This window comes from Poecilia reticulata, linkage group LG4 (assembly GCF_000633615.1).
Source record: "Poecilia reticulata strain Guanapo linkage group LG4, Guppy_female_1.0+MT, whole genome shotgun sequence".
Classification (NCBI taxonomy): Eukaryota; Metazoa; Chordata; class Actinopteri; order Cyprinodontiformes; family Poeciliidae; genus Poecilia; species Poecilia reticulata.
In genome coordinates, this window is record NC_024334.1 from 8,408,233 (window position 1) to 8,434,233 (window position 26,001).

The 26,001-nt window shown below is 38.3% G+C and overlaps 1 protein-coding gene across 2 annotated transcripts in view; it reads right to left on the reverse strand.

Moving 5' to 3' along the window:
- The window catches only part of kdm4b (lysine (K)-specific demethylase 4B), a 52,658-nt gene that overhangs the window by 23,562 nt on the left and 3,095 nt on the right, over nucleotides 1-26,001 (reverse strand). For both annotated transcript variants that reach the window (XM_008406773.2, XM_008406772.2), the window contains exons 2-7: nucleotides 25,153-25,600; nucleotides 24,812-24,987; nucleotides 23,401-23,515; nucleotides 20,185-20,378; nucleotides 6,579-6,628; nucleotides 95-198 (exon numbers count right to left, since the gene is read on the reverse strand). In XM_008406773.2, coding sequence (XP_008404995.1) covers nucleotides 95-198; nucleotides 6,579-6,628; nucleotides 20,185-20,378; nucleotides 23,401-23,515; nucleotides 24,812-24,987; nucleotides 25,153-25,572 — 1,059 coding nt within the window. In that variant the 5' untranslated portion in view covers nucleotides 25,573-25,600. The remainder of the gene's footprint in view (nucleotides 1-94; nucleotides 199-6,578; nucleotides 6,629-20,184; nucleotides 20,379-23,400; nucleotides 23,516-24,811; nucleotides 24,988-25,152; nucleotides 25,601-26,001) is intronic.

The window sequence follows — 26,001 nt, forward strand, 5'->3', positions numbered from 1 at the left end:
TTACTGGCTGAGTAAAGCCACAAATGCTTCTAGATAACAAATTGATCATGCTGATCAATAAAATGTCAGCTTATGTCGTGTATGCGCCACTCACCCTGTCAAAGGGAATGCCGTATTTCTTCAGGATGGATGGAGATATCAGTGTCATCTTGTGCCGGAGRAAGGCGTCGCAGCCTTGGGAGCTGCCAGGGAAGAAACCTGAAAGGATTGACAGAGAGCACTTCAATAAGGTGAAGGAAACAATGTTTAGATCTGCTACTAACATGCATCCTGGYTGGTCAGATTAGGTTGATGGCCATGAGCAGTAAAACTGATGTTCAGGCATCTACCAGTGTGTGACAGACCTGGGCCTGACTGGGTTTTGTGGTGTCCGTAAACATCCTAAGCTATTTTCTTTCAACYAACAGTGGAAAATTGGGTTTAAAGGATGACAATGATCCTAAAAACACATCAATACTGGTTTTGGAATGGATGCAGCAGGCATTATATTTTTCATGTCCCTGCCAAGAAGCCAACTAATTTTAAATGAACTCTGCCAATTTTAGCCAAAGAGAGGGGTCAAAGCTCCCACCAAAAGCTTATTGATGGCAACTAAAAGTGTGCAATTTCTCTGTAACCTGCTAAGGTACAATTAGCTACAGATTAATGGGAGTGAAAGTATATGTTTGAGCCTGCAAGAGAAAATCTGCAACAAATCAAAGTAGGGTTGCATGATAGTAGTATTAACATCCGCATCAGTCCAAAAAGCGAAACTAGGCTGATATTAACAATTGATGTTGCCGTTTCTTGCCGTGTTTCTAGGTGAGTTTGTGCATGTGGTTCTTTGTTTGGTCATGTCACAGTGACGCACAAGATTGCAAAGTGCTGAACTGAAGCAGAGAAGCAATGTCAGCGGAGTGGTCGCTTTTTCACATTGCTGAAAGTGTGGGGAAATATGTACAATACTGGTAAACATCYGTTATCAGTCATTACAATGATATTAGCGGATATCAGCCCATGTAATTGAAGCTGTGTCTTTAACATTACTCCAATATGGAAACTGCTTGAATAAATTATTAAAASCTCAGAGTTAATATGRCATCTATGGTAATGAACAGCCAAAACATTAAGGGTATTGATAGTCCAGCAGAAAACAGAGGATGCTGGATTCTTCGTTCGATTTCTACAATATCACTGTTGGGTTCCTGATTTTTCTTAACCGTAGTCGGCCTTAACCAAAACAACAGACAAAACATCTTAAATAAATCAGGCATGGTGTTTGTGTTAAAAGAAAAAGTCTGATTCACAAAATTCACATAGATTTAAAAACAAACACTTAGATAATCCAAATGTATTTTGACACCCACAATTAAAGAGCTTTCAGCATGTGAAAAATAGCAGCGTTTATCACATTACTGTTATAATCCCATAACCTGGAAAGGGAAATCCAGTTTCCCCTAGTGACAYGGAAACAAATTAATTTGCTGCCTTGAGTGCGTTATAATCGCATTACCAWAGACCATGTAAATGCATCGATTTTGAGAATTCAAGATGGATTTCAGGAGAAATCTGATGTTCTGTAGCATTAAACTAAAACCAGGTTCCGCACCTCAAAACTGTGATGCTACTCAAGCCAAACAAAGAGGAAAATCTTTGCCYGGAGATCTGTGGTATAAAATGAATGCAGGGTAACAATTTTACAGGAGAATATTAAAGGTGACCTATTATGCTTCCTGGAACAGGTTAGGATAGGTCTATGTGCTATACAAAACATAGCCTTACCCTTTTAGCACAAAAATATTCTTAGATAAAGAGACATTAATCTAGTCAGTTTTGCCCATTTTAAAWCCCTTTCATATTGAGCTATTTGGATTTAAAGTCTCGTCACTTTAAATCCAAATAAGTTGCTGATGACCACGCCCTCTAACTCAGCTTTTACAATCGCACATGAAATTGTTGCAGATATGCAATTATATAACCGTCCATCTTTGAAAAGCAAGAAGAGCCTTCTTCATAACCAACAGAAATGCAGGAATAAAACCAGGCAAACGTGCCAAAAAAATGGCTGGTTTTTTGTTGTTTTTTTTTTTAAGTGCTAGGGCTGTTCTTAGAAGCAGCTGAAACCAAACTTGAAGCACATAAACCTGCAAAATATAAATTGTGCATAATAAGTTCCCTTTATAGAAAGAGGACATGTTCTTTTAGCAATGTCCTGGCTACTTTCTATTCTTTATGCAAAATAATTAATCCTAAATAATATAACTTTTTTCTATTGCTGTACTAAAACTGCTGACCCTAAGTCCCGAAGGTCCCAACTAAAAACCCTTGAAGTGGCAGTATTTTCTAAGACCTGTTAAACTATGTGACATGCAAATATACAAAAAAAAAAAAAAGGCTTACTAATCTTTTAATAAGCAAACCAGAAATTGTTTAGCTGCCTCAACTTCTGATGTTGCCTGTTTTTTGTAAGATAAATCCATCTCCTTAATGGCACATACTGTCTTGAGATCATAATCCAACTGACATTTTGGAGGTTTAAAACCCGCGCTCGCCCTCTAAAACAAAGGCTCGTTTATGTTCTTAGACGGCCTCAGACGGTCTGTGCATAATCGAAAGAAAGAACTTTTTCCCCCGTTGACAACGCTCCCATTCTTTATAGTCTATACTCGCCTCTACTTCAGAGGAGGGGCTCCATCTAAGCCTCCCACCAGTTAAACTTTAAAGTGACTGACAGTATAATCGGCGCCCATTTCATCCTTCATTTTTACCACATTGTTTCAGCCTCTGTCCCTCCCTACAAAGCAAAAGTGGGAGAGAGAGACTCCACGCTCTTGCTGCCCTCGTGCTTGTTGGAGCTGATAAAAAGGTGAATAATGTGCTGACAGAGCCTGGGTATTAATCCCCATTAAAATGCAGCTGGCTCTCCAAGATCTCCACAGGGTAATATTAACTTAAAGGTTTCACTCTGTCCTTTTGAGTTTCAGAATTAGGCAGCTCTCTCTCTTGCTTTTCTCTGCCTTTTCCCTGCTTATATACAAAGTCCAACATTTTGGGAGAAACTATAAACTAAGTGATGCAAATTACAGGTGAACTTGAACCCAGAGTGTTTTCTTGACTACAGTTTCTGTACTTTTGAGCATTTCTGCAAAAACCATCAGATTGGGACCTCCATAAACATCATGGCCGTGTGTGCCAACAGTGGCTTTAATGGGTCATGTGTTGGCCATTTAACAGCTGCTACCATCCAAACTGACAGCAGCTAAGGTMTGATCTGAGGACTAATTAATATAGAAATAAGAATTGTTTTGTATGATGTGAATTACCTTAGTTTAATTTTGTTTGAGCAAATCAAGCCACAAAATGTATAGAATTGTACTTTTTAACCAATTTCATTGGAAAAAACAGGGGTTAGCTAAGCCTGTTGCAATAAGCAGTTAATCAATCACTTGATAAATTAAATTGAGCTTGATCATTTCAAATATGATTCTTAATTTTGAAGGGCTGTGTTGCTGACAGACTTTATAATCTATTTTATTTATATTAGTTTGTGTGATTTTCATTTCCTATTAATTTGTCGTTTTTGATTGTTATGTTTTATTTTACATATTTAAAATGTCTTCCAGTTCCAATGTTGTGTTCTGTACAAAATTAAAGTTTATTACTCTTTGATAGGGCAAACTCTTAATATAACGTCATATATTATGTGAAAATGGTTTATCGCAATAATTGTTGGACAATTTATCATCCAAAAAAAATTAGCTATTGTGGCAGGTCTACTTTTAAGCAACTATTTGTTTCTTATATTCCAAGTAAAGTGCAACATTTCCCAGCTATTCTATCCTTAAAGGACGACATTCATCACTGGTTTGTTTTGAGCACGTCGCAACATCACAGACTGTCATGTACTTCGGATTAACCAACTCTCCATCAAATCCTCGATCCCCCTCTCCCTCTCTGACTAACATGCACTACTAAAGCTAATCCCCATTGATCAAAATAAGAGAAAGACAGGCACGCACGATCTTAAAAAGAAAGTAGGGGATGAAAGTAGACGTCATGCGTCACAGAAAGAAGACAGAATGGGTTCACTTCACTGAGTCTCATTTATCCACCTCAGATAATGCTTCTTACTTTGACACTGAATATGGCACAAAGAAGAATATAATTCAGATTATCATTTCACTGAGAAGGCAAACTCAATAAGACCCATATATAAGTGCTGCCAGGGGCGACATACTTTCCAAAAGCCAGCAGGTGGCTTGGACAATGAAAAGCTGGGATTGGTGATTGAGTATTGGCAAATGAGAAGGTGAGCTATCATATGACCAATGCAGGAACGTGTGCAAAGAAAGGCAGCTACACACTACATTATCCATTGCATCTATAGCACTGAAATATACTTTGGTTAGGCTGTTGCAGACAACCCAACATTGTTATGCTGCCAACTCGCCAAGCAAGACAGCCTCAGGTGTGAGGCAGCTGACTTGTGTAAGAGTAGACCACCTGTTTCAGCTCAATTTTGTGATTTCAGTTAAAAACACCAAGACCACCTTTGTGTGGTGCATATTTATCATTTTGGGAAGGTATCAGAAGTAGAATACCTCATTTGGTTTCAGTGGTGGGTAGTTTCTCCACTAGGTGACGCTTCAAATCTAACTAAATTGAAAAGGCAGACACAATAGGGGCAAGCCTTTTAAAAGGGTGGTTGTCCAACCCACATAATGACTATTCTGAAGCTCTGTGATATTGCTGACTTGATTTACGTGTAGCCACTGACCAGAGTCAGCTCAGAGTGGGGCCTATGATGGGTCCATTTATAAAAAAGAAAAAAACAAAAGCTTATGCTTGCTGAAGTAAACTAGTTGTGTCACCATGTCTCTTTCCAAGAAGCATATTTGATCTTGAGATTCTAGTAAAAGAATAGTATTTTTTAGATCTTAATAAACTAAAGCAGTTTTTTTYCCCACTAATTCTACTCAGGAGGCAAACCTTTCACAAGACTCAGTAGTGTAGCAACAATAAATGTGAAATTTATTTGATAAAATAAAACTAAAACATTGATTTCTTCAAGTATTTTGCATAACTCTGCRAGAAATCAATTAGTTTTGGTTATTTAAAATTGTTTTCTGCTTTAGCCATGTTTCTGTTAGATTTCTGTTTAGACAGCTCTAGTCGTGGAACCGAACTAAATAAAATCACAATTTAGAAGTTTGAGCTATTTTCATGAACCTGTACAAAAAGTTTTCTGAAATTTTGAAGAAAAATAAATACCGGTACATTCAACTCCTATCAAAAAATCTTTTTAATTCACCATCCTCTACCCTCCTAATCTGTTAAGCAGACATTTAACACAAACATTTTTCTAAACTGCACTTCTCCCCTCAGCAAAGTGACAAAAGAAATCCTAAGAAAGTAGGACACTGATGCATACTCCCACAGAATATGTGTCAAAAGGTTTTTGTAGGGCAAAGCCCCAGAGTGCGTGACTGTATTCAGTAAGGAGGAACTGTTGTTGGATGTTATGTTGTCAGAAATGGAGCACTGATCTCTCCAAAGGTCAGCTGGATTTCCCAGCTTACATTAATGCCATGGTGGAGAAGCTCCAGATTGACATATAGGAACTAAGCTAAGGCTGAAGAATGAACCTAAACTAAGACCGAGTCAATGGCATTAAGCGTGGTGAGCTCAGGCTGAAAAATACAACATTGTTGAGTCTGGAGACTGGAAACATAACAAGAGTGTCACATGAAGTCTGATTTTGGCTGTGGAACTKATGATCGGAGATAGACTAGGGCTGAAGCAGAGGGAAAGGTGTAGCTAAGGTGTGAAGCATTTTGAAAGCAAGTCAGGTCTGCCAGAAAGGGCTCACCTTGACCCCCCATGGAAGATGAAACAGAATGTTTGGAGCTTGTTAAATTCTCCTCCTATATGATCTACTTGTGAAAAGCGCTGCTGCAGGCTTAAGCTCAAGGCCAAATATCTTTGAGTTTGCATCAAAATAATAAGAAAAAAACCATCTAATCTAAGCAGCTTTGGTCCAGTCATCTGTTGCAAACAAAAGATCCAAATATAGGCATCCAGGCAAACAGACTGGTATGATGCCAGAGCCTTTATTAATAAAAACTGAGACAGCGAGATCTCCAAAAAAATAATTTAAAAATTCAGATCGAAAGTCCAGTCAGGTTGCAACAACACAATGAAGAGAAGACGATCTAAAAATCAACAGAAATAACCAAAGCTTTACACGAGGGCTGCATGTGAGAAATCAGGACCAGGTGATGAAGCAGTGAGAAAAACAGGTTACTGACAATTTCCAGGAATAGTCAGAGAAACAGTAACAGTCTATAAGAAACCAAACCTACATGGGCAGCCTAAAGCTAATTAACACAGCTTGTCTTAGAAATAAAGAAACACAATAATGATCAAATGATCAAAAAAAGAAAATTCAGCCGCGGCTCATAACATTTCTTCATCTTTTATGCACTAAACAGCATGGCTTAGATGTTCTTACTGAGTAAAGCCTGTACAGCATCTAAATGTGGTAAAGAAAAAAACTCATGCATAATATATGAAATTTAAACTTGGTTCTTCTGACTTACCTTGTGCAAGCCTCTCCAGTCTCTTGCCATGCTCAGGAGGAACAGTGTACCTGCAAAGAGAGGCAATGAGGTGCTCACARTTATGTCTTTTACCGTAAAGGTGGATGATCACCAGCCTGACTTCTCAGCAACTCAATGCCCACTGTTTTCTACAATCTAATTTGATCAAGTTGTAAATTATTCACTTCTGCTCCACAGACCTYGTCAAGCAGAAACAATATTCACGGTGGTGCTTTTAGGTCGCAAGTAAATAGCAATTATGCTTTGTTTGCAATAGGAGGCAAATATCTACATAGTAATGCAATCAAACTAAATATTGCAATATTAGAAAAAATAAAATAAACCATGGTGATTCTAGTGGAAAAACAGAGGAAACAAATAGAAGCTCTGAGCTTCRGCACATCAACATGCTCCACTCAAAACCAATCTGTATCGTTTGAATATTGCTAGCTAGATGCACTTCGTGTCTACAAAGCAGTTTCTTTGATTGTTTGTTAAAAAATAAATGCAGAAAGAAAAATCCCCTCAGTGATGACATTTATGAAAAATATATGATGACATGACTGTGAAACTACTTTAAGAATTGAAACTACTTTAAGAATTAATACTAACACAACAGCAGTCTCAGAAAAAAAATGAGAGCTAAATAAATCTTTTTGCGGAGATGAATATCATAAAATGTCTGAATGAAGAAAAGAAGGGGGCAAAATGGAAGGTGGTGATAGAAGAGATTAAAGAAAAATCTCTGGTGAAGGAAAAAAGAAGAGAAATTACTGTTTTGAGAGTGTTGGCTGCTTTTTTAGCCCTCAGCTCTGAGCAGTTTCAGAAAACAAATTGTCCAGAGTGTTAAATTTTTTTTCTGCTCTTATGTAAGATTTGTGAAGGCCACTGTTCTGTTTAATATTTAAGAGGTGCAATTCCTCCTTTAAATAATTTTCAAGATCCATATCAAATTATAAGGTCAATGAAAAGTTATTTTCCATACTTCAATTAGAAAGTATACATTCACCACACATGCAAGTTTTAGATTACCGTATATTTCTAGTATAAAAACAACTGCAGACCCCCAAACTTGTTTTTTTCCCCCCATTTTATTCTGCATTTCAACATTTCTCAGTTAAATGGTCAGTGGAAGATTAATCAGTGCTTCTGCTCTGTGTGCACCAATAGACCTTTACTTCTGATGAGAATCTCTTTGCTTTGCATCGTTCCTATGGTTYCATAGCCACAATTCAAACTGGTTGTTCAACATTAACTCCCCATTCCATGTCAGGACCGATCTGTTCATCGTGAAGTGTAAAAAAAAGCACATGTAGATCATAGGACTACTTCTCAACCGAAAATTGATGTGCTCCGAAGGCAAGGATGTGATTACAGGAAAGCGGAGAGCATAACACAGAAAAATTGCAACATGATGAAAATAAGACATGATGCCATTAAGTACGATTGATTTTGAGGGATGTTGTGATAAGTGCATTTCATGGAGCGAAGTTTTAACATTTCTTCGAGAGCAACCATTACCTCCCGTTTAGATGGGCACTACAACAAGAAGGAAGCTGAATTGGAAACATGACTAATTGCACAAAATCTCACTCGCACCACTGATTGGTGAGAGTCAGATTAAGCTCCTACAGAGCTTAATCTTTAACTTAAATGTTATTCTGTTGTTTTACATCTCTCTGTTCATGGGGGATTAAGTGTTTCATTATTATTATTTTTTACCTTATGTTCTATTCAGCAAGCTAATAGGTTTCTGTTTTGTTGTATTTCATAAATATGTCTAAGTTTAATAATGTTTGAGATTTTTTTGTTTATTCAGTAATACAGCTGACATTTTTTTTAAGTATAAAAAAGCAATTCATGTTATAGAACGGCCCTCTTGGTAGAAGAGAAATTAATYGTCTGTATAAATGTCTGCTTGGACCTCCATGAATTAGGATTCTATGCCATTTTATTCTTCCAACAGGCTCTATGTCGTTGCCTCTTTGTCTGCCAAATGTTTTCGTTCCACTCATCTTTCCATGGACATGCTTGGATGCAGCCCTGAGTAAATAGCCATGTTCTTCAGCAATGATCTTTCATGGCTTTCTCACCTTATAGAGAATGACTGACTRAATGCTGGACAACAGCGAAGTGAGAACCCCTTCCCATAATTGTGTACGCTACGACAAGGACAACATTTCTATGATAATCTATTTTTATTGTTCTTACAGCGTGTTAAACTATTGTTGTCTAATAATTTGATATTGGGTTTTCTTTAGCAAGAAGCTCTATATTAAAATTCAAAAAGAAATAATTTAAATRAATCACTGTGTAAATCTAAATACAACTTGAGTTTCATTGCTTGAACTGAATTATTGAATTAAATTATGTGTCAGTGTTTTCTAATTTATTAAAATGCATCTGCATTGCATCTGCATTCTATTTGTTTAAAACCTTTAAATGTCCYATCATTCGTTCTATGAATTTTATCAGAGCTATTACTGTAAAAATAAACCCTGTAGCCTTCTCTGTTACAGGGTAAGAATGCATTACCATTATGAATGTGTTTATACTAAATTTACAGCAGGTAGGCACTGAAAAGTCATGAAACATTAGTTCAAATGTCAGATGCTGCATTTAGAAACTAAATGTATTTGTAAAACAGAGTAGGAGGGAGTAAGTGCAACTCTAATCTGTTCATTTGTTTAAAAAAAAAACACTATTAGATATTATTTTTCTCATAATTATTTCCACTAGTTTGTGTAACTCTCCAGAGACTGTAGGCTATAAACACAGCCTGGATGAAACACCTCGTCTATTCTTCCTCGCTCAACCCTTATGGGTGCATGAAACAAACTGAGAAACTGAAAAAGGAGAAAGAAAGACAGATATGGTGAGAGGCAACAACACTTAATGAGAGACAAGAGGAATGAGGAGAAGCGTGGGACAAAAAGGAAAGATAAAAATAAAGAAAAATCAAGTAAAAGGCAAAGTCCAAATGAACAGATGACGTTAAAGGAATGGAGCCACACTGCCACCTRCAGACTAAAGCACAGACCTTCACTCAGTCACACTGCTCCAGGGTTTTTCCTACACCGACAAGACTGCTCATCTGTTCTGTCTAACAAATATTAAAAGCTTATAAAAAAGAATGATTGATCATTGTTAGGTTAATTCTTAGATCAGCTGCAACTGATGAACTTAAGACAWTTTTGCCATAATCTTTGCACCTATATACCTAATATAAAATGCACAATGAGGAAAAAAAAACAAATGTTTAGGATCCTAGTAATACCTTGTCCTGTGGCTGTATGACAAAGACAATAAGAAGTAATAACTTCCAACTGCTGGCAGATCCCATCATCCTCTAGAGACAATTGGAAACTTTGCATCCATTCCAAACCCTGCCTGACTTCAGGCTATGATTTTTCATTAGCAGCCGCACTTTGCATGTGCCCTGCAGGCATTCTCATAAAGCTACAAAATGAGAATCCATGAAGCATTGATACGTAGACAGTGGATCACTCTGCCTTGTTGACCTTTTCATGCCAACTTCACTTCACACAAAATGCACTGTAACCTGGTGCATTTTCCAAACTACTTTTAGTGGTGCAGCTCTGTTTAACTAGATGGAAATAACAAGGTTACGCTGAAGGCTCATCTTTGCACAACTACGTATTAAATAAGAAATTTCTGGAAATGCTAAAGACTTGTTCAACAGTTCATGCATCCATTAAGTAAAGATTAGAGGTGTGCCGATCGATTGGCCGCCAATCATAATTGGCCGATTTCCGTGAAAAAGTGTATGATCGGTGATCGCCGATCACGGTCTCTTGTTGCCGATCACACAAACCAATCACCTGCATCTCATTTCCCAGCCTGCCTGTGCAGCTGGTCTCCTCTTTCCTTCACTCTGCGCAAACGCGTAGCAACAAATCCTAAGCGATGTCGTGTGGAACTATATTGCACTGAGTGAATGGGGAAGTTTGCGTGTTACGGTGGAAAATTGAAGCACGTCAAAATGCATCAACACGACGAATCTAATATGGCATAAAAACAATGCCATACTTGACCGAGTTTGGCTACATCGAGGCTCACTGCAGTAAAAAAGACATATCATCAGATAGCAGGTAAAGCAGCGCACAGCTACAAACACTCACCCGGATTAGCATGACGGTCAGAAAGCTAAACAAATAACCAGCAAAATTATTTAAGTCTTCGAGCTGCGATATAAGACGCTGGTTCTGCTCTCGCTGTTGAACCGCTGCTACGCTGTATCGCTCTGCTCCAGGTGGAACCTGTGCCACCTGGTGCTCCGCTTCTGCTCCACCTGGTAGTGACTCTCACACCAAACCACTGCTTAAAGCTGCAACATCTAACTTAAAAAATACATTTTACATATGTATTAAAACTTTCGCTGTCCTAACATGAGACAGATAATTTCTGAAAAAATAATCGATCTCCTCCCTGCTCTGCATAATTACTCCGCTCAGTCAGAAACAGCCACTCAGAACTAGCAGTAATCAGCTAGCCGCCATGCTATCAGGAAGTTTTCATTCAGTAACTCAGGATTGTTTATTGTAATGGATCCTGTATTTGCCTTTGAATGTTAAGTTTTATACTTGATTTTTTTTGGCAATGTTGAGAGGTTTTATTTTGGCTCTTTGCATTATTTAGCCTCTTCAGAGCCTTCATATGTTTTCAGTCTGTTAAAGATAGTATTACTGATAGCAGTACAATTTGCACAATGCCCGTTTTGTTTTGTTCTTGGAAAAAGTTATTAAAAACAAGTTTTTGTCTAAATAAAGGTGAATTCATGGTTCCTTTTTCCACATAATGTAACCGGTAGTGCTTATGATTAAAAAAATAATAATTATGTGATCGGTATTGGTGATCGGCCCTCATGGGTGATCGGAATAGGAATAGGTAGGAAAAAACCTGATTGGCACATCTCTAGTAAAGATAGATTATTATGTCATTGTACACACATTTTAAGACACCAGTAGGACTGTTTCATACAAGCAGCAGCACACAAAAAAGCAGCAGTGCAGCATGAGTCCACCAAATTCCATCCACCACTGTTACCATGGCAGCAACATGTATGTGACTCCAGAGGCAGTCAAGAAAAAAAAACACATAAGACAACACAGAGAAAATGAAGGCTTTAACTTATCCCCCTTCTCCTGGGGAGGAGTATGATTAATCTATGGTGGGCCAATGTTCCTGGCAGGTGGAATTAAGGAGTCATCACAGGTTCAGAAGCTGCACAGCTCATAAGGTGATTCCCACAAAATTGGGATGCATTTGTAGTATTTGCACTTATTTTTTTTAAGGATTCAGTAAATAAGCTGTAAATCAACAACTTCCCCATTTGCCTCAGCTCTCTGTCCACAGAAACAGACTGCTACAGCCTTCCCATTACTGCAGAGGCTTCCTCCCTGTGCTAATAGCTACTTTATAATGTGATACACTGTCTTTCCTGAATGTAAAAACCTTCGTATGGCACCCATCATAAAATGTGGGTGTGGCAGCATCATGCTATGGGGAATGCATTGGGAACGGCCCAGTGAAGCTGATGAGAATATGGATGGAGCTAAACAGACGATAATCCAGGGAAAAAATCTGGTAGAGGTTGCAAAATAATGAAGACAAGAACAGAGGTCCACTTTCAAGCAGGYTAGAATGATGATTTAGAATGGCCCAGTCAAAGTCTAGGCACACAATTAAAAAAAACTTATTTCAAGAGACAATCTGTGGTAAATTACCATCACAGATGCTSTCAATTGCAGTTTGAGTTTGGGGTAAAGGTGGGCCTTAATCATTCTTTGTTATTCATGTTACTTTTATAATTATTGGAAAASTACCAGAAAATATCATGATGAAATTATTCCACATGGCCCAACCCTAGTTTGGGGCATTTTGGAAAGAATAATGGGTACAAATCTTATTTGTAGTCATTCAAAACCAATAGACAAACTGTAGCTGCAGGAAAGTTGCTTCAACATCTGAATGAACTCCTCCAGATGTCTTTCTGAATTAATGAATGAAGCAGGCCTTGTTGTGAATTTAGGCATTGCTTTTTTTTCAAATGTAATAACTTCCCTAATAACCATTCACACGTGACTTGAGAGTGAATCTCATAGGGGTGACCAATAAAAGGGGAGTAGGTGTGTTTCAGCAGCATGGGACTCCCTTTTTATTTACAGTCCATTTGCTTCATGTACCCCTTAAATCCATGTAGAAACATATTACGTTCAGGATCATTTCTTTTTTGTTTTCATGTAAACATTTTAATTTGAATCACAAACAGAGTGAAGGAAAGATTAGCAAATCTGTGGATCATATCTTGTGTGTTTAGCACGTAAATGGGAATGGGGAGTTAACTGTGGAGGTGGTCACAGAGCCAAAAACATGCATTTATGGGAGAGCAAGCATTGTGAAGCACACCAACCAGCAGTGCTTTGTTACTCTGTGTCTCTCTACACCTGCTTGCCATTTGTAAGCATACTGTGAAAAATCACTGAGCTCTCACACAAAAATTAAGCTATGCTATTGCACCAAAAATATGTGGTTTTGCATTCATATCACAAGAGCACAACAAAAAGAACCCAGCAATATCGTGTAATAATGTGATACTGCAGGAATTTGGCTAAATAACTGACTAAAACAGTCATAATGGCTCTTTCCCGAACAAGGCATTAACTTCATGTCCAAAATGCCACACCCAGACTCCAAACTGAGAATAAGGACTATTATTACCCTTCCTATCCTCCGAGTTCAGAAATGATAATGGTGTACTACACAGGGGGGGATAAAAACTGATGGAGACATAATGGACTTCCKGAGGTACACTTAAAAAAATATTTCACTTACGTCAGCCATTCCCTGCCTTCCACTCACATGCTCAAAGGATAATCCCTCATCTGACAGCAGACCTCTATGTGCGAGTGTGTGTGTGCGTATTGGGGTAACAGGGCTGACAGAGAAGCATTCAACATTGAAAAGACGAAGATAAATTGATGGAGTAAAGATGGGGACAAATATGACTGCCAGWCAAGGCTGAGATCCTTTGCTTGTCCATCTKACTGTGTGTGCAAGTTGAAACAGCAGTTATGATGAGCACCGACTTTGATGGGAGCAGAGTTGCTGGGGGAATAGACTTAATTTCACAAACCGTTGCACTATGAGAGGAAAGGAAGAAAAAGACAAAGAGGGTGTATAAATGTGTTTTAAGGGACTGTGCTCTGTTTAACTGGCTGTAATTATCCCATCACACACAAGTATGGAAGTGAAATTGATTCAGTTCAGTGTCGGGGAAAAAAAAGGATGTGGGAGGGCTTGGTAAGAACTCAAGACAGAGTGAAGGAGAGACATCAGACAGAAGTGAACAAAAGCAGAAGGCGGAGCAGAGAGCAGAGCTGTTTAAAAGSACTCATAGTGGACTGAAAGGTCCATTAATCTGGGAACTAATTGGCTTTTAGAAATGACAYGGGTAACGTAAATACGAAATAAGAATAAAATGAGGTAAACTGAGACATAAGTCAAAACTGAGAAGCAGATCWCYATTTCAAAACAGATACAATCGGTTTTGTATAGAATATCTTTTATAGGGCTGCAACTAACAGTTAGTAATYRCTTACTATGATAATGRGTTAAAAAAAGCTGGCACAATCTGCAGATTTTTKTTTTTTTTTAATATGCATAGTCCAGTTAATTAATAAACTAGTAAATTAGCTGACAAGTATTCCAATAGTTGATTGAATATTAATCATCTCAGCCCTGCTTTTTATTTCCAATGCAGAAAATGTATGTGTGAGATAGATACTTTAGTTTCTTAGCATGTTGTCTGCATTCTCTTTTTTTTTTTTTTTTTTTTCAAATATTTTTTCAGCTATAGTGGCTTTTTTTTATGGAAGTGACAGCAAAGTGGGTTCTGCAAGAGGGGAAGACATGCTGCGAAGGTAAACGGGCCCCGTCTAAAGCCCATGATGGCCGTGTCAAGAATGGAATCCTCCGTACATGGGTCATTTGTTTTACCACTGYGCCTCCGTGGTGCAAAATTCATTTTCATTTACATCACAAAAATAAATATTTAAAAGGATTACACTTGCTCTAAGCCCTGTGCTGTGATCAGTGATCTGCAAAGACAAAAAAATATATTTGATATTTTTTCTGAGTCAAAGCATTATATGTAATGTCGACTTGGCAACACTTTTCAGAGTGGAAGTTGCAGCAAAGTGAAGAAAAATTAAGGTTAACCATTTTGAGGGTAAGTAAGGTGGTTAAAATAAAGCCAGATGAAGCTCAGCAATGGAAATTTWGTACTTTAAATGTATAAAATCTTCACCTTGAACTGTTTAAATGATGAGCTTATCTGTTGGTTCCACAAATCACAAAAAAACACTGGWTCTAGTGCGCACATTGCATTTTTTTGCCATCTAAGCTGAATTAGATCATCTATATTGYCAAACCTAACTTTTATGCTTGCTCTACTACATATTCTTTAAAGCACAGTTTGTGAACTGTGCTAGTCTTCACAGTTTGTGAACCGTGCTTTAGATTTGTTTTGTTTGTAAAAACAAAATAAAATCCAAAATATAGAAGTTTTAGAYCTTTGTTTATTAGATTTTTGTCTTCAATGTCTTTCAATACAAAATTTTCTTTAACCCCCATACCTCTCCAGACATGAAAAATGGGCAAAGAAGCATACTTTTGTAGACTTTGAGACTGGAGAAACCATGATTTTGACTGTGTTTGACAACAGAAAAAAACCCAAAAACAATGTTATATTTTTACACTGACTCTCACAGTCAGCCCTCCACCCCTAATAATAATTAATGACTGGTCACAGCAGGGAGGATGGGAAATAATGAATACTGTTTATAYAGCTTCCTATAAACTTTTTAAAGAGAAATCTGAATCCGGCAAAACTCTTAGCGTCAGGTCAAAGTTTCTTCTTAGTCATGTCATGAACCTTGTTTTAATCACACACATTTGCTTAGACCTTGACAGCAAGTTATAGCAAACGCACAGTGAGAGCTGTGAAAATGGAAATCGATGATTTTAATGAGATCTCATCACAGCGGAAACTGTAACAGACATCCTACAACACACCGGGAGGGGGACAAGAGATGGCGAAGACAGGAKAAATAGGAGGAGGTGACAGTGTGGAGTGGGAGAGCATACTGTGAGGAAAGAGAAGGCAGAGGAGGAAAGCCAGGAGACGAGCACAAATGCACGCACAGATAACACCGTAATTCAGAAAGCTGGATCGTCCCCGTTTCCCTCCTGCAGTGYCAAGGATGGAAAACATCATGAGGGGAAGGAAACGATTTAAAAACACACACAAACAACCTAAAGAGAGAAGCTATTTTAGTGAGGAAACCGGGACATTCATGTGTCTGAGAAAGCCTGAGCCAAATATAAAAACGATGCACAGAATAGAAAGCAATATACAAGGACAAACATCACAGCAACTACCCGGTCTATAAACAGGGGTTGGGATGTCAGAGGTTTAATGCACTTTTCAGATGATTCAATTATCTTTTTAAATAGTTTGAAAAGTTTACTGCTCTAGGATGTTGTTGTATCAAATGCATTAACAGCCATGAGAAMGCATCCAAATCAACTAGTTTCTATGCAGAGATCAATAGTTTGAATAAAAACAAATATTTGAAATTTCCCTCATATTTCCCAGGACTTTCTCTTTGCCAGCTGCACCAACCTGCCAGGTGCTTCGCATCAGCAAGCCACAGAACTCTCCTTTTGAAAAATTTATATCATGAAAAAGTGACCCATTTCATAGCACTGCAAAGACTAATTTCAGCTATTTATAGATTTTAAATTTATGCKGAGTGTAGTTTTATTACAGATTGCCTAATGGGTTGTGAAAAGCAATTAGAAACTCACAAAAAAATTTTGTTTTGGTCTAATAAACTCGATGATTAGCGCATTAGTTAAAAAAAAGAAAAAATAAGGAAGCAATTTTAAAAAGCAAACTCATGCATTTATGTTAATAAAAACAAACAAAAACTACAATCCTACTTTCAAACTCAGCCTAAGCTCTGAAAATAATGCTTTCGTCGTTTCCAATTTGATCACACTTTAAATAAAACTATAATTACATTTAACTTTAAAAAGTAATTGGTTAGCAGAATCTCTTCTTTCCCATCTGATTTACACACAACGAACAAGACACACCATCTGACACAGAAGTACTTCTTTCCAAGCTTGTTTCTGTTTATTTTGCTGCAAAGTACTAGCATAAATTACTAYATTAATATGGAATAGAAAATAAATATCCTTTATTGTTCCACAATGGGGACATGTCTGATATAACTGCAGACTGAATACAGAATTTTGAAAGTCACAATGTCTGGAGTCTGACAAGGATGTTTTTCTAATTATATGCTTATTTCTGCTGCTTTTTATTCATGATTTCTTTTACTTGTTACATTAACTCTTCATATGYATYATTAAGTGAACGAAATAAAAATAAAATGAAAAAGAAATCAAATGCACATTATGAACACTAGGTGGTGCWGTTTTTCACTATGAGATTTCGTCTATCACCAAATCTGTAGGTCTAACAACAAAAACTGACCAGAAGAGGCYAGTTGTTCCTTTTGATTTCATTAGCCTTTTGTGACAAAGAAAGTCAATATGTTTTGTAGGATTTAGCCAGGTAAAATAAGGTAATCAGCCTTTCCATGCAATCAGAAATGAGAAGTTATACAAAAGCAACAAATTTCCTATACAAAATAGTTTACAAAGAACAGGGAAGAAGATCAGGGTTCATCGCCAGAAAACTTGGTAAGCCCAGCAGTCAGAGYGCAGAGGCCCTCCACTGGTGGTCCACCGTGTATTAAAATATGCTAAGTTTACAGGAAATGTAAAAGTATTACCGAGTACTTTTACTCAGTAATACTTACTGACGATGTTACAGGAAAACATGGTCAGTGAAATGCCATTTAAATCCACAACCAGTCTTAAAAGCAACAAATCAAAAAATACAATTAAAATAAATATCAATTATTTGCACTTCTGTTTAATCCAAATTAAGTTAGCAGCAGTTTAAAGCCCCCCAGGCCTCCAGGGACCTCCATAAATGCATATTTTAACACAGACTACAGATTTATAAATGTAGCATTCGGTTATTGAGATTATCAATGCTCCTAAATTTGATTGAATGGTTTCACCATACATAAATTAAAATATTTGAAATTGTTTAGCAATTAAATGTAAGATTTTAAGGAGTTGGCAAGTTTACTTTGTGAATGTTCAAAGAACAATCTTCATAGTTAGATTGTTTTGTTACCATAGCTACAATCTGATGCTGAGAGTTTACTCTTTGAGTTTGAGCTGTTTGTTTACAAATGCATCTCAGTAAATTACAATTATCACTGATTGCTTTTTAGGTTTCCCAATTGACATGACGCCGGCCCCGCCCCCTTGTATAAGTAGAGCTGTCCTCTGACAAGCCAACTGTTATGGCAGACTAGGAGAACTCAATGCGTTACTCGAGACATTTTTTGAGTCATTTTTGTCTTAACACTGAGGCAAAGAYGGCAGGCAAGAAAATTCTCTAACTAGTCCTACGTCAGGTCTATAAGGTTATTAGCGGGACATAACGGAGAAATCAACGAAAAAAGCCCAAGAGGAAAAATGAAGGACACCAAGTCTACTTGGACGTGAGTGTAAACGCTGTAGGACGCACTTTGCAYGTACAAAATGGATGAGTAATGATTTAAATAATACCGGCTTGTGAAAATCTGCCTTCAGGAAAATGCTTAGAAATAAACAGTAGTGTGGGGTGCTGTGGTGGTGCAGGGGCAAAGCACGACCCACATATTGAGGCCTTAGTCCTCGTGGCGGTGGTCGCAGGTTCGATTCCTGGCCTGGTGACATTCACCGCATTTCTTCCCCCTCTCTCATTATCCACCTTCCTGTCTAACTACTTTCAAATAAAGGCTACTACAGCCAACAAAACTTTTAAAATAAAAAAAGGCCACTACAGCCAACAAAACTTTAAAAAAGCAAAAAGGTTTAAAAGAAATAAACAGTAGTATGAAACTATGTTTAAATGCCAATATAGCAGTTAGCGCAGTCTGCTTTGATGCTGCCATAGAGCTACCATTGGAATCTACATGCATAAAATCCAGCAAAACTACCTTCACTTATTGATCTGGAAATGATTAGATGTTTAGCATTGTTGTTTTAATTTAACTGAGTTGTTTATTTGACGCTTAGCCGTCAGCCGTTAGCACGGAGCCGTGAGTGGTTAGCAGGGAGCCGTCAGCTGTTTAGTCGTGAGTCGTTAGCACGGAGCCTCAGCCTTTTGTAAGGAGTCGTTAGCACGGAGCTATCAGACTAATGTGGTAGTTTCTGTCCATCAGTTTCATTCAACTGGACGTGAGGTGGGCTGCAGTCCATGATCCATTTCTTGCGGTATTCCAGACTCCTTTTTGATTTTGGAAATGTAATAAATTGTATTCCGCCTTCTACACATTCTGGGTAACGGCTCTCAGGATTGCTTATTACCCACTGACAACTGGGACTGTGATTATCTATTATTTTCCTCAAAATCTCTCTGACTGCAGCGTGTTTTCYATTATAGATACTGCCAATATTGTCTGAGTACTGTACTTGGGATGCTGATTGGTCAGTTGCTGACAAGTGCCGTGGAATGCTTGGGGGAGGATTGCTCTGCGTCAGCATGGGGTCGGAGTGGGCGTCATGTCAATTAAACTACCCCCTTCTCAAAAGAATTTACTAAATCTATGTTGAAATGCTGTTAGTGGTGCTCATGTTATTAGCACGAAGAGGGGCCCCTAAATCCAATTCTGCTCAATTCCACATACAAASTTGGCCCGGCCCTGCATGATAAGTTAAATCCGCTGCACTGCACAAAGGTGCAGAGATGCACAACAAACGGGATATTGAATTTAATGCTGCTAATGTGACTTTAGCTCTTCCATTTCGTGTCTGTTAAGTTTTTAATAAGAGCCACAGAAACTGTTTTGGTTGTCCGAGCTTTGCGGGACACGGCCGCACGCATCAATTCTGTCTGACTAGGTGGACATAACATTTAATATGGTTTGATGCATTATGTAACCGTAAAAATAATACTACAAATAATAATAAAATAAAAATAAAACCAGCATGATGCGTGACTACAAGGCAAGTGCGAAAACTCCTCCACAGGCTGAACCACAAACGCACCATTGGGGGCCACATACATAAACTTTATCAGCACAGACACAGAGCCACGCGCTGAGCAGCATGTTGAGATGTAAATATCCATACAGATCAGCCTGTGTCCAGTTTGAGTGAAATCTGCATTGAGGTAAACTTCAGACATCAAGCAGTGACAGTGTGCGAGGCAACGCACAGAGGCACCAGCGAAGTGACTTGCTTTGTGGTCTGTTAATTGCATCAACTATCAACCCATCTTTTAGGAATAATTCTGCTCAATCGGTAAAATACTCAGAGCAACAGAGACGCTTGCAGTTCGGCTTATTAAAAGAAAAAAAAAATTAATTTTTTTTTTTTTTTTTAATTACTCTTATCCTAAAAACAAAAACAACCCTGAAGATGTGTGTGGTTAAAAATAAAAAAGACTGACCAGGACTTTGATTGCCCAAAGTGAAGGTAGTTGATGCTGTAGAGGTCCATGTCCTCAGTGTGCCAGGCAAAGGTGGTCTTCCACATGCCAAAATACAGGTACGGCGTGTTGACTCCTTCAATGACAATACCGCACTCCTGCTCCACCATGTCCAGTAGAGTGTTGAGGTGACCGATGTTCCACTCATGAATGCCCTGGACAATAAATGATGCATTTCATTATTAGTGTTTTAATGATTAGATGTGTGTCAGTCACCCACTTGTTGTCATACATGGTACTGCATATTAAGAACTCAGCAGTGGTGGGAAAAAGCTCTAAACKTAGAGTATTTCTCTGCATTTCTGAGTGAGTGGGGTTCAGTGAACTACTTATCAATAGTAAAGTAGTCTGCAGTCACCAAACATTTTATTGAGGTAAATTTGCAGAAAATTATGTTTTAAAGAGATAATGGTTAACAGGTATTCAGACAAAGCTTAACATGTTCATCTAAGAAAAGTCAACATTATATTAGTATATTGCAAACATTGATGTTTGCATGAGACAGTTTAGTTTTCCGTCTTGCCAAGCAATGTCAATGTTAGAACAAGAAAGCTTTTTTTTAATTGTAAAACTAAATTCAACACTAATTCTTATATGATGCTAGTAAAGTATAGACTTCAGATAAATATGTCACTTGAAATAAGTTGCCATTTCTTAAAAAAAAAAACATTCTAAAAACTGCTTACATTTAAGACAAGGTTCTTCATTATTATCTGCAAATCTGCTCATAAAATACACTAAATGGTACAAACCGGATTCCAAAAAAGTTGGGATACAAAATAAACTGTGAATAAAAACTGAATGCAATGATGTGGAGGTGCCAACATCTAATATTTATTCAGAATAGAACACAAATCACAGATGAAAGTTTAAACTGAGAGAATGCATCATTTTAAGGGAAAAATATGTTGTTTCAAAATTTCATGGCATCAACAAATCCCCAAAAAGTTGAGACATGGCCAATTTTACCACTGTGTGGCATCTCCCCTTCTTCTTACATCACTCAACAGTCGTCTTGGGACAAAGAAGACCAGTTTCTCAAGTTTAGAAATAGGAATGCTCTCCCATTCATGTCTAATACAGGCCCGTAACTGTTCAATCGCCTCGGGCCTTCTTTGTCACACCTTCCTCTTTATGATGCGCCAAATGTTCTCTATAGGTGAAAGACCTGGACTGCAGGCTGGCCATTTCAGTACCCGGATCCTTCTCCTACGTTTCCATGATGTTGGGTTGCTGCAGAATGTGGCCTGGCATTATCTTGTTGAAAAATGCAGGGTTTTTCCTGAAAGAGATGATGTCTAACTTAACTAAATTAACTTCCTTAATGAGCTCAACAACTTCTTTGGAAGATCTGAAACCCTAAATAAAACCCCTGCAAGGAAAGCTGTTCACCCTGATGAACAGGCTCTCAGGCTTGAAACATCTGCTGTGCGAAAATCCCTGAGAAACATTAACATCTGAAAAGCTGCAGGTCCAGACAACATTCCAGAAAGGCTGATCAAAGAGTTTGCAGACCAACTTAGCCCATGTGCTCACAGACATCTTCAATAAATTACTGTATCAGGCCATTGTACCCTCATGTTTTAAGTCAGCTATTATTATTCCAGTGCCCAAGAAACCAACCATCACATGTCTTAATGACTTTCGACCCGTTGCATTAATATCTCTCATCATGAAGTGCTTCGAGAAAGTGGTTAAGGGTCATATAATCTCTATACTGCCTCCATCATTTGACCCTTTCCAGTTTGCATACAAATCTAAGCGCTTGACTGAGGATGCCATCTCCACTGCTCTTCATCTGAGCCTGGTACACCTGAAGAAAAGAAACACCCAGGTACGGATGCTGTTTTTGGACTTCAGCTCAGCATTCAAAACGATCATACCCCAGGATCTGGTATGCAAACTGGTCCCCCTGGGCTTCAATACTCCACTGTACAACTGGCTGCTGGACTTCCTCATGGACAGAACTCAGTCTGTCAGTGTGGGTAATAACACCTCCAATATCATTTCTTTAAACACTGGTTCCCCCCAGGGCTGTGTCCTGAGCCCCCTGCTGTTTACCCTGATGACCCACGACTGTCATCCCAGGTTTAACACCAACCACATCATGAAATATGCAGACGACGACAATTATGGGACTCATTCAGGACGACAATGAAGTGAACTACAGAAAAGAGGTACAACATCTTGTGGACTGGTGCAGAATAAACAGCCTGCTCCTGAATGTCGACAAAACAAAAGAGATCATTGTCGACTTCAGGTCTCGACCCAACCACACACCTCTCCTCATCAATGACAAAGCAGTGGAGATCGTCAGCAGCACTAAGTTCCTGGGGGTGCACATTACAGACAACCTCAGCTGGACAACTCACATCGCTTCACTGGTGAAAACAGCACAGCAGCGCCTGCACTTTCGGAGACAAATGAGAAGAGCTTCGCTCCCCCCTCCCATCCTCTCCACCTTCTACAGAAGAACCATTGAGAGCCTGCTGTCCAGCAGCATCTCCATCTGGTCTGGGAGCTGCAAGGCCTCAGACTGGAAGTCTCTGCAAAGAGTGGTGAAGACAGCCGAGAGGATCGTTGGGGATCCATTCCCCCCTATCCAGAGAATTGCATACAGACGCTGCTTAGCCAGAGCAAACCAGATCCTCTCTGATTCCATCCATCCTCTCCATGGTCTGTTTATCCGATTGCTGTCTGGGAGGAGAGTCCGCAGCATTCACTGCAGAACAGCCAGACTCAGAAATAGTTGTCTTCCACTGGCCATCAGATTGCTCAACAATCCTATCATGAAAACCCAATCATGTTGTCAATTGACCTAATTWGTGTTAACTGGTCTTCCAGCTGATGGTCATATGCTCAATTTCCTTTTTCCAGCCACTTACTGCTACTTGTCCCAACTTTTTTGGGATTTGTAGACACTGTGAAATTTTGAATCAACATATTTTTCCTTTAAAATGTTACATTTACCCAGATTAAACTTTTGATCTGTCATCTATTACAAATAAAATATTGACATTTGCCATCTCCACATTATTGCATTCAGTTTTTATTCACAATTTGTTTAGTGTCCCAACTTTTTTGGAAACAGGGTTGTACATTTAGGTTCAACTAATCCACCTTTCCCATTGAAAATAGCTGCTTCTTGCCCACTGCAGTGACAAAGCTACTCCTCACCTCATCGTAGATTGAGCCACTGACATCAGCCCCATAAATGGGTGACACAAACGTCAGGTTCTTCCAGTACTTCCTCTCCAGGTCATCAAAGTCTTTGTGGCGTGGGGTGCAATATCTGAGAAAAACAAAGTGAAGCAAAAGAAGCAAAAAAATTAATAATTAAAGAATTGTACAAATGTTTTTCTAAATCACTTGTGAATTTTTGATCTGAGATTTTTCACTCTGCCTAATAGTTGTACATTTTGAGAGGAGGGTTGCTGCCTCCAAATATGACTCCCAAACAAGAGCTGCAGGACAAATTTAGTCAAATAAGCCTTTTTATGTCTGCTGAGGACAAGTTCAGCTAAAGCGCTGTTCTTTTTTAATCTTAGTAACTGTGAAAAGATCACCGCTTTCACCTAGAGCGCATCTTTCCTCATTCTTTAACAGTAACACTTTACAAATCCATTAATACACATTAATACACACAATACAATAAACCATATCTGATTAAAATAATTCAATATATTATTTATGATACTTACTTTGAACCACCAGAAGGTGCTATTGATATATTTTTAAACTTCAACAAGAAGACCATTGGTAAAAAGGTAAAAAGTCATAAAAATCGAGTTTATTGGTTTCTAAAACAAAAAAAGAATGAAAAAGGGTATGACACATAGTAAGCTTTCAGTACTGAATCTTTTCACTACAGATTTAATTCAATCTACAGTCTTTATAGATTACCTTTTAAAATCCAAATTGGTCTGGTCGGAAAAAAAATATTTAATTTTTACATTTCTAATTGAAAAAGAAAAATTTATGAGTTGTTTTTTTTCCCCCCGTGCATTTATGGTTTTGATTTCCAGACTGTTCAAGAGCACCAACTTGCTGATTTAATTTATGTTTGTATCCTACATTTGAATAAATATGTCTAGTCATGTTAATTAAATACTATTTTATGTAAAGATGTAAGGGAATTCACTGCTTTTTATCTTCAACTGCAATAAATACAATACAGTTATTTCCAAATTGTATTGCTATTTTTTAACCAATCTATGAATATTCAATAATATAGTTGACATAAATCATTGGAAGTGATTTTTACATAATCAAGTACTCCTATCTGAAAGTGCAGATATCTCTTTTGCTACAAACACCGATAAACATCAACAACTTAAGTTCCAAAAAAATCTTACAATTTCTCAATTCTTTCCATTCTTTATTTTAGTTCGTTCTCTACAAAATTGGATCCCACAGATTTTTCTTGATTTCACTGTATCAAACATTGGTCTTTAACGTATTACTTTTGTGTACATGTAGGAGAGGAAACTTCTAAGTTATATACAGGAAATGTTAAAAAAAGAAATGCTGCCAGCTTAGTGGCTTAAATGATAGAGAACTTACAAAGACGAAAGCAAAAGCAACTCACTTTTTGCTGTTAGCCAGCTTGCGATATTCACCCACAGTCATGGATTTCTTCTGAATGTTGTATTGGGTAAACAAACCAGACTGACCAGTTACCACCTGCATGATGGGGGCTGGGATCACCATGTCTTCAATAGTATCATAGGATTGGCGAGGTTTCCAGCCCTCTGGAGGAATCACCTGCACATGGAAAAGGAAGGTTAGCAGTTTTATGAAGAAAATTAATATCCACCTGACCTCCTTCATTATTCTTCAGACTGGAAATGTAGTTAAAAAAGCCTTGGTGTGGAGACGACTAATGAATTCAAGTGTAGAAAATATGTGCATATTTTTTGGCAGCATTACCTTTGCCAGGCCAGCACGATGAGCTCCTTGACTCTCCATGTACACGATATATTGGGCAAAGTCTTTAAACTCCTCCATGGTAGGCCTGAAAGTCATGATCTTACAGCTGGGGTTCTTGGTAGCAGCTGGAGCAAGGGGTGGTGGAYCTGGTCCGACCTGCTGGAGTGGCTCAAAACCTGGAACRGGTTTGGAAGTTCCCTCTAGGTCTACAGGTAGAACTGGGGTGATATCTGGAGCTGCGTGTTGCTCTGAGGTCACCGGGTTACTGGGTGTTTCAGCTGCTGCTGGCTCCTGGATGGGAACATGATCTGGGGCTGGACTGGAGCCGAGAGCAGGAAAAGAGACCGGTCCAGGATCAGGGGGTGCAGTGGGGGCAGGGTTCGGAGCCGACACTGTCTCCATGGACTTGTCGGTATCCATCAGATGCTTACAAGGCTTGCAGGTAAATCTGTGGGGGACAGCAAGGACAGTTGGGGTTGATTTTGGACTTGACCTATTTTTAAAAAATACTACTGTGAAAACCAAATAGTATGAAATGTAAAAGCCAAGTTTGAGTAAGATAAACACAGTTAGGTGTGCTCACAATAAAACCATCACACCAAGCATTAAATTCTAGTTCAGCTATTTTTCTGTCCGTGAAAACCCTGCCTGKGGTCCAATCAGGAACTGAAATTTTAAGTTAACTTTTGTTGCAATCAAACTCTGTAAGAGAGTTTGATAGTATGTGTGAGAGGGTTTGACTGTGAATGTAAGAGAGTTTGATAGTACGTGTGAGAGTTTGACTGTGAATGTAAGAGTTTGATAGTACATGTAAGAGTTTGACTGTGAATGTAAGAGAGTTTGATAGTA